Here is a 9,822-nt window from a genome sequence, read left to right as displayed (position 1 = left end):
TCCAGAAACTAGAAATATGCTCGTATCCCCTCTTTACTCCCATGCCACACTGTGCCTCTCTTATATCCCCTACTTTATTCTGTCTTGGACTGTGTGCCTACATTGCCCTCCACTCTGGCCTGAGACTTCACTGGCAGTGACGGTGCTCGCTTAGCCACGTGTGCCTGATGTTGCTTGACTTCCATGCATGGGCATAACCATACTCGACCTATGCTTATGGGACTGAGCTGAAATATACAGACTCAAAGAAAAATCCTCACTGGAGCCCACCTTCCCCACCCCTCCAGCCCATCATCATTTTTTCTCAAAAACCATCTTTAGGAAATAGTATTCTCAGGATCAAAAACCAAAAACTAATTCTTTTCCATGAGATGTCTTAGTTTGGAGATGACTAAGATGCCCCTCCTCAGTCAGGGGTAGAATGATGACATGGCACTTCTAGCCAGCTGCTTGGGATGAGCCTTTAGGGGAAGCCAAGCAGGGTGAGGACAGCCAAAGCCATCTGTGTTCCCATCTCAGGCCCCTACGGTGTCCCTGCATGACATCAGTACAGTTATCTATCTTCTCAGAGTCTTAGAGTTAATCTTCTCCTTGGGATTAATGGGAAAATAACCAGGATTTTATATATTTTTATAAATTTATAGTTTTATAATTTCCTTAAATACCATAGCTCTAGTCCTAGCAAAAAGCCACCAGCCATGGGAATCCAGTCCGTACTTCCTCCTCTTGAAGAAAAGATACTTTCCACAATTGGAGGTTTTGTATCATAAACATCATCATCAAAATTCAAAATTTCTAAATGCTCTATTTAGCTATAATGACCTATTTTTTTTCCGAGAAAATGTCCAAAGTAGAAGACTGAGCAGACCCGTGTACTCTGGTAGTTGAGAGAGAAAAACAGAGGTCTCTGTTGACCCCCTCCCCCTGCCTGGTACAATGGCAGGAAACAGGATTCCTGGGGCATAGCCTCCGAAATCTCAGGCTACAGAGAACAACAAGTGAAAATCACTGCCTTAAATCCCTGCGGAATTTGTTTTTATGACTTTAAAACCTTTGAGATTAGACTTGACAAAGAACTCAACATGACTTTGTGGGAACACAGAAAGCCAAGAATCCAAGAGCAGCTAAATAGACAAGTGGGGGTCTTTTGATATATATATATATATATCAAAAGTGATATCGGTAAAAAAGTTATATGTAGCAAAAGTTAAGCCAGTAAAAACAAACCCATTCCTTTGGAAGTATTGCACCAATCTGGTTCTTGAGCTCTTAATGGCTGCCCTCACCAAACCAAGCCAAGCCAAGCCATGCCAAACAATCATAAGTGAGTCATCTGACATTGAATATATCTAGATTAAATTTTTTTTTTTCAGAAAATATGAGCTTTGGGGACCCTTCATTTTCAAGTAGCTATTTTAAATACACCAAAGACACTGAAAAGATACATCTAGGAAGCTTTCACCTTTTGGTTTATTGCACCTTGGAAGGATCTTCTAGCATTTACTTAGCAAATCTTTCTTAGAAGCTTTAATTTTTAAAATTAAAACAATTTTATCTATAAAATCATTTAAAATTATTAAAATTATTTTTATCTATATTAAAATAATAGTCTATGAATAGTCTAATAATGTAGATAAAATGCTTGAAAATTAAAATTTAAATCAGATTGAAGTGCACAACACTTTAATGGTAAATACTGGAGGAGAAAGACATCTAATAGTGTTTGCTATTGTGGAACTGTAATTATAAAGGAAAAGAACGTAAGAGTGAAGGTAGAAACATGTGGAGGAGAAAGACATCTAATAGTGTTTGCTATTGTGGAACTGTAATTATAAAGGAAAAGAATGTAAGAGTGAAGGTAGAAACATGTACTTAACTAATTAGACCTGAATGGGACACTTTCTTATAAATACATTCAATCGATAAAATAAGTATAATAAGAAAGAATCTCTGTATTTATTGTCATGATTCTTAAGCCATTTTACTTGAGAAAAATTTTAAACTTTTTGATAAAAGAAACAATTTTGGGTGTAAAAGGAATATATCTCAAAATTCTGAAATAGTTTTATACAATCCAATAACACATAAAGGACAGATGGAGGCGACTAAAAAATTTGCAGGCCTTATTTCTGGCATGAGCCACTTTCTTCTTTCATGTCTACTGATATTTATTTTATAAATATTCACCTGTGTAAATTATTATGCTTACTATTTTTCTCTAGAATGTGACATAGTAATTCATAAAAAAAATTAGAAAATATACATGATGATGATTGATGCTAGGCCTGCAAAAGCGGATCACTTCTAAAATCAAAGAAAACCATGAACACATTAAAAAGATTTTTCCATTGAGTTTCTAAAAAAACAGAAAAAAAGAAGGAAAATGATCTTAGAAATGATCCCGGAAGCAAATGCATAGTGACATTTGGATTTGGTTTAAGTATCATATAAAAATTTATGTTGTAATTTCTTTATAAACAAGCTATAAAGAAAAGTAAAATTTTTCTATTATTATGTTATAATTTTTGGAACTTACTTTCAAAATCCAGGAAAAAATGTGGATAGTTTTCAATTTCTCTGGTAAGGACTTTGAGCAGATTTCCCATCCCAGCAAACCTAGGAAAGGCAACACAAAACCCAATACTGTTAGCAACATAAAAACTAGACCTGCATGAATGCTGCTGGACCCTCCATAGCCACCTCTTAAGACCACACAGAAGACATTTCCATCCCAGGAGATGAGCAATAACTTAGCAGCTCGTTTTTGAATTCGTAGCAGATAAACATCTCTGAGGTGCTGGTCTCTAAAACTTAGGGACATCTGGCTTAAACCATCCAAAGTATAACAGTGATAAAAGTGTCATAAGCTCTCTCTGGAGAATACACTTGCAACCTGTATCTCATTCATTTAGCAAAACAATTAACCGAAGAATACTGTGTGGAAAGAATCAGGTATTTTAGTTACAGGAGGCAGAGTTTAGGTGTCCTCTACAAAGGGCTTCCCTCTTCCCTATGTCTTGCTTTCTTTCTATTGATATGAAATATACCATGTTAATGAACAAGCACAACAAAGATGGCATTATTAAAACATCTGTCCAGGAAGGTAAGTTTCTTAAAGTTCAAGAGGAGAAGTTTAGAAAACACAGATTTACAGTTCCAGATACTCCTCTTAACATGCATAGGAGCACTTATTGGATAAGTATTCAAGAAGTACTCACAAAGGGGCTCTGAAAACAGACTCTAGGACGCCCTTACATGGAATGTTTTCTGCTTTGGAGAATAGCATTGGAAGGTGGTCCTCCTTTCATCATGACCACTCTTGAGGGCCTTTCTTTCTTGGAAGCAGCAGTCTTCCTCAATGTCTGATTTTCCAGGACACTGCCCCTTCTCTACCAAGGTGAAAGTATGTGGGCATCTGGGTCACTGGGTCCTTGGCATGATGGCTTTGGCTATTGACTGGGCCTGTTTTCTCATGCAGGGACTTATTTATAAAGATGAAGACACAGTCTTAAAAATCTGAAGCACAGAGTAGGCCAAAATAACCATTTGGCCAACTGATGTTTTCAAAATACGTATAGTGTAAAGTTGTAGATGAATAAGACCATAGAGAAGAGTGTCTGAAAGAGCCTCACAAATATAAGGCACCATCAAACTGCCCTGTTATTCTAGAGCAAGTCATTGCAGCTGTGGGTTTTGGGTTCCTCATCTGCACAACAGTAATTATAACAGCATCTCCTCCATGGAACTCTTGCAAGGACTAAATGAAATGAGTGTGAAAGCATCATGTATAATGTAAAATGTTTTGCAAATATTAGCTATAATCATTTGACGTTTCAACTCATCTTATGGGTTAAGATATTCATAGAATCAGATAGATACATGTAATATCTCTAGAATTTGTATTTTTCTTTATCTTTCTGGTTTGATCTCTCCAATTCCATGATCCCTTATGCATATCTCTTTCACAAAAGCTATAATCAGGTACATGCTTAAAAGGTATTAATAGGTGAAAGGAATTTTTCTACATGTGAGGCACTGTATTTGAGATACATTTCCTATCTCATATTCAAGATATGACTAGCAGCAAGATATATTTTTTTAGAGATTAAAAATTTTTGACTAAAATTAAGTATAGAAGCTGATTGAAAAAATATAAATCATTATGAAAGAAAAGTAAATTTTCAAAAGAACAATATTTATATAAATTGTGATAATCAGAGATTGGAGTCTTCAGATAACTCTATATAGATTAATACTCATTTTCAATGCAAAGTTCCCAAGCATAAACAAATGCTTTTGAAAATACGAATAGCAAGGTCACTATTAGTAAATGCTCATTTACTAATCATTGAAAACTGCAATTTTTAATCAAATGGTTGTGTCTAAGGCTACTCAGGGGAAAATAAGGACTCTCTTAAAGAAATAGTTCTCTGGTAACATATCCAATTTCAAAAAAGAGAAGTGAATTAATACACACACACACCCGATTTGGAGCAGTATTTTTGCTTGAAAGAAAAAAATTAATTGATAGCATTAGCTGCATTCACAAAGTGTAAAACCAAATAAGATCAACCAGGGCTTATTTTTAAAAAATGTGACCATAGTTTATGGGGAAATTCACTTGTTTTTCATAAATAAGACATAACAAAGGTCTCAGGACCAAGGCGAAGGTAAATGATGACCTTTGTCTGTGTATGCCAAAATTTCAAAGCTCAATTTTCATAATTAGATAACAAGCACCTAGAAGGTTTCTCTTTTCTTTTTTAAAAATCTCATCATCACTTCTGCTTCTTTAAAAAACTTAATTTCTTTCCTGCCTATTTGCTTCTTTTAAAAAAAAATTGAAAGATCATTGATTGTACATATCTGTGGGGTACAGCATGTGTCAAAGGTAGGGAAGGTATCATTGGACCCGTTTCACAGATAAGAACTCAGTGATCCAGTGTCCTGGGGGGTACAGGTATGTACAATTAATTATGCTTCAATAAAAAAAGAAAAAAGAAGAAGCAAACAGCTGTGACATGAAAGGAGAATTCCTAAGCCAATACCAACTTTTATCAATAAAGAACAGAAGGTGAGAAAATAAATACAGGCTGAGCATCCCTAATCCAAAAATCCAAAATCTGAAATGCTCCCAGATCTAAAACTTTTTGAGCTGACAGGACTCTCAAAGAAAATGCTCAATGGAACATTTAGGATTTTGGATTTTTGGATCAGGAAAACTCAATTGCTTAAATATCTGCAAATATTCTAAAAACAAACAAACAAACAAAAAATTCTGAAACCCAAAGCACTTGTGGTCCCAAGTGCTTCAAATAAGGAATACTCAACTTGCAAATAAAACAGCAGTCCTACTAGGGTTTATTTTCTAATTGTTAAGGTTTAAGATGATAATACTCAAGGCTTCTTCTATAAGAAGGGACAGATTTTGTTAGCATTTTGAATGAGACAGTACCTTCAGAATTTACAATATTCAGCATCCCTGCTCTGAAAGCTTTAAGAAAGTAAAGACTCGGATCTATAACTCTATCTATAACTCAGTATTTGGGGGATTAAGAAATCTTTGTTGATCCAATAGTTTTGGCAACACAACACATACACCACTGACTGATCGTGACTGTAACAATGACATATATTTATATAACACACATCTTTGTTAAAGATGTGTCTGGCTGCATTTATCCTCACTATGAGCATGTAAAATGGGAATTATTGGAACCATTTCACAGATAAGAACTCAGTGACCCAGTGTCCTTCCCAAGCTCTTCCAGATGGGTCCTCGACTTCCCGATTTGTGATCTCACTGCATCCCCTAATTTCATCAGAATATACTCCACACTAGAACTGGGATCACTTTCTTAAGCTCTTATTTTATAAGAAAAAGACTTGCCCAAAGACCAATAGCACATTAGGCCCGAAGAAGGAACTAGAATAGAGACGTTGTGCCTCTCAATCTCATACTCTGACCATGCACACAAAAAAGTCAATGGGACATCAAATCCATCTTGTAAGGCACAGCACATTGTTATCACTAGAGGCTTTCTGCTCCCTGTTAGTAGGGTCTCGCTAGGGCACGCTGAACTCAGGATGCTCACTGCTCCCTATCAAGGACATCCCCACTGGTAGTTAAGAACAATTTCACACATTTCCCTCTCTCCTAACCTTTGTTACCCTAACTCAGACCCTCAGCAGAGCTTGTCTGTACCCTGAAAATAGCCTACAAACCGATCTTCCTGCCCCCACTCTTGTCTCCCTCCCACTCACTTCCATATTGCTGACAGAACCATCTTTCCAAATACATATCTGATCATGTTACTTCCTGGCTTAATATGCTTCCGTGGCTCTCCAGTTCTCGCAGGATAAAATGCATCTAAATGCATGCACCTGGCACAGAAAGCCTGACTCTGGACTCTGCTTGCCTCCTCTGCCCCTTCTCTCCCTCCACCTGCCCACACGCCCTCCACTCTACCCACACCTTGCTCTGTCCTAAAGGAGCCCTGATCTTTACTGCCCCAGGACCTTTGCACACACAGCTGCTTCTGCTTAACATTTTTAACAAGCTAGAGCAATGAGAACATTTCACATATTACCATATTTTAAATTTCACAACAATCGTATGAGGCAGGACATGTTATTATCCCAATTTTTGGCAATGAAGAAATAGTCCTAGAGATTTAAAAACTTGCTGAAGCTCACAAGTGATAGAACAGGATCTGGAATCCAATTCTATTTGACCTCTAAGCACTGTCTCCCCCGCATTCCTTTCTAAGTATGAGCATGGAAATCAAGACCCTGGGAAGGACCCCCAAGCCCTCCCTACTGTTCCAGAGAGATTTAAAAACTTGCTGAAGCTCACAAGTGATAGAACAGGATCTGGAATCCAATTCTATCTGAACTCTAAGCACTGTCTCCCCCCCATTCCCTTCTAAGTATGAGCATGGAAATCAAGACCCTGGGAAGGACCCCCAAGCCCTCCCTACTGTTCCACTCCATTCTCACCAAACAAAACCCACTCTCTGTGCTCACCTAACACCTGTGCATACCATGTGACAGCACCTCTCAGCTTTCTCCTGTATCTCTCTGATGTAAGGTCTTCTTGGGCAGGGTTGTTTTCACACTTGAGTGTATCCCTAGCTCTTAGGACAGGGCATGGCGTGTAGTAAGCACTGGGAAGGAAATAAATCCCTAAGACTGTTCTGTCCAGTGGTTTCCAAGCATCAGTCCCTCCAAGGCAAAATGAGAAAAATAAAGTCTATATCATGAGCCATTAAGAAATCTGAAGCTATTCAAACGTTTCTATGTTACTGTTTTTATTTAACTTATACAATAATGGAGATAGTTGTGTCCTAAATTTGTAAAGTTTATTTTGAAATTTTATTGGTTCATGATATCTGGAAGTCCAGAAACTACTCACCCGCATACTCAGTGATTGGCATGGTGTTGGGAGCAGAGTTACAGGTGCCACCTTGTCTCTCCTCTCAGGCCAGTGCCTTCAGCTGCAGCTGCTACCTGATCACTCAGTGTCACTATAATTCTGACCTCCTAACTACAATGGGGCCCCAAGATTTCCCTGGTAGAATAGAGGAAAGCAGTCCAGTTTTGGCTTTAAGGATGTTTCTGGGGACTGGATGTGATGTTAGGAGGGCGATTAAGACAAGCTACTTTTCAAGCTTATCAATAAGTCGGGAGACACCACGATGAGCGGCCAGGACAGAAGTAGCTGTCAGTGACGTCAGAGGCTGGCCAACTCCCTCTCTGCCCTGTAAAGCCAGCCACACCCTTGGCTCCTTCCAGGAATCATCGGCTGGCATCCAGACAGTGCCCCAGCTCCAACACGGCTAGTATTCAGACAGCTCAGAGACACTTTCTCCTGGTAACTGCAGAGCCCCTTACACAACATTTATACTGCCTGGCTGTTTCGAATTATAAGCAAAACAAACTGCCAGCTTCCAATTAACCATTGGCCTATAATATGTCAGATACAAATGAGGTGGCTATAAAATATACTTCTCAATTAAAGTAAAGACTCATTTCTTAAATGATATGAGCAGCTGCTTTTCTGAGGAAAACAAAAACAAAAACAAAAAAACTGCACCAATGGAATGAAGTAGCTCAACTCATAAATTCCAGGAGTCTGAATTTGCTATAGCAGGTTAGCAATTGTAGATAGCTGGGCTGGGCTGCAAAAGGCCCTCTCCATCTGCCATATTTGCAGTGAAGTCCTGAGGTTTTCTGTTCTGTGGCAGAGTGTGTTGCCAAGAATCCAACAGATGATTTCATTCCAAGACGAAGGAAGAAATCTGAAGTGGAGTGAGTCTATTAAGCACTTTCATCTGACAATAAAAATGAGTTAATGGCTAAAATGTGTTTTCAAAATGTTTTAACACTACAAGTAATGACACTTAAGTGGGACAATGCCTTGAATATCCTCATCGATCATTAATACCACGGTGTCTCTCAAAAGGGCTTGGTATTCTCTGTGGGGCACAAGCTGCTAGAGACCAGCTGTAAGGCAATCCATGGGAACTCTCAAAACAAAAGAAAAGAAAACAAAACCAGGAGACCATTATGGAATTGAACAATTAAGTGCAAGTTTAAAATAGTCCTTTGAATATCTGAGTTCAGTTTTCTAAAATAGACTATTACTTCATCATAGCCAGTTTTCCTATAAACAGCAATATTACAGCAGCATAAAGTCTCCAAGAACTGGGGACAAAATTAGATTCTTTTTTAGGGAATGAAAGTCAATGTGCCCCCAGATTTTGAATGCTGGTGAATATGGAAGCAATCGCCTGGGGCTCAGCTGTGGACCAGCCCACCACTGGGAGGGCTTTCGTGAACCTGTCCCCGTCCACTTGGGACATCAAGAGCATGTATAGGAGGTAACTGTGTGATAAGTCTGCCCTTGCCTGAGAGCACTGACAGGCTCAGCCCACCTAGGCCAGTTCTGCCTAATTTCAAAGGGAAAGAGACACCCTGCAGAGCAAGTAGCCCCAGAGACCCCAGTGCTGGCCTTGGGAATGCAGATCACTCACTGCGTGGGGGGCTCCACCTCTCAGATGGCTTCTGCCTCATTCTAGTACATGAAGGGTCATGTCATCTGCAAACAGGGACAGTTTGACTTCATCTTTTCCAATCTGCATACCCTTTATTTCCTTCTCTTCTCTGATTGCTCTGGCTAGTACTTCCAACACTATGTTGAATAGGAGTGGTGAGAGTGGGCATCCTTGTCTAGTTCCTGATCTTAAGGCAAATGCTTCAGCTTTTCCTCATTCAAGATTATATTGGCAGTGGGATTATCATATATGGCTTTAATTATGTTGAGATACTTTCCATCTATACCTAACTTGTAGAGAATCTTTTATCATGAACAAATGTTGAATTTTGTCAAATGGTTTTCCAGCATCTATAGAGATGATCATATGGTCCTTGTGTTTGATTTTGTTGGTGTGGTGTATCACATTTGTTGATTTCCATATGTTGAACCAACCTTGCATCCCTGGGATTAATCCCACTTGATCATGGTGTATAATTTTGCATATGTGTTGCTGTATTCTGTTGGCTAGTAATTTACTGAGGATTTTTGCATCTATATCCATCAAGGATATTGGCCTGTACTTTTCTTTTTTTGTTGTATCTTTGTCTGGTTTTGGTATCAGGGTGATGTTTACTTCATAGAATGAGTTTGGGAGAATGGTCTCTGTTTATCGAACAGCCTAAAGCCTCTACAAAAAAACTCTTAGGGCCGGCCCGGTGGCGCACTGGATAAGTGTGCCGCTTGGGAAGTGTCTCGGCGCTCCCGCCCGAGGGTTCGGATCCCAC

The 9,822-nt window shown here is 38.8% G+C and overlaps 1 protein-coding gene across 5 annotated transcripts in view; it reads right to left on the bottom strand.

Moving 5' to 3' along the window:
• Positions 1–9,822, bottom strand: part of FAM49A (family with sequence similarity 49, member A) — a 68,298-nt gene that overhangs the window by 34,692 nt on the left and 23,784 nt on the right. For all 5 annotated transcript variants that reach the window (XM_008593484.1, XM_008593487.1, XM_008593486.1 and 2 more), the window contains exon 2: positions 2,537–2,616. In XM_008593484.1, coding sequence (XP_008591706.1) covers positions 2,537–2,606 — 70 coding nt within the window. In that variant the 5' untranslated portion in view covers positions 2,607–2,616. The remainder of the gene's footprint in view (positions 1–2,536; positions 2,617–9,822) is intronic.

Source organism: Galeopterus variegatus, unplaced genomic scaffold (assembly GCF_000696425.1).
Source record: "Galeopterus variegatus unplaced genomic scaffold, G_variegatus-3.0.2 Scaffold9229, whole genome shotgun sequence".
In the NCBI taxonomy this organism is placed as follows: Eukaryota; Metazoa; Chordata; class Mammalia; order Dermoptera; family Cynocephalidae; genus Galeopterus; species Galeopterus variegatus.
This window is presented reverse-complemented; position numbering and strand designations above follow the sequence as displayed.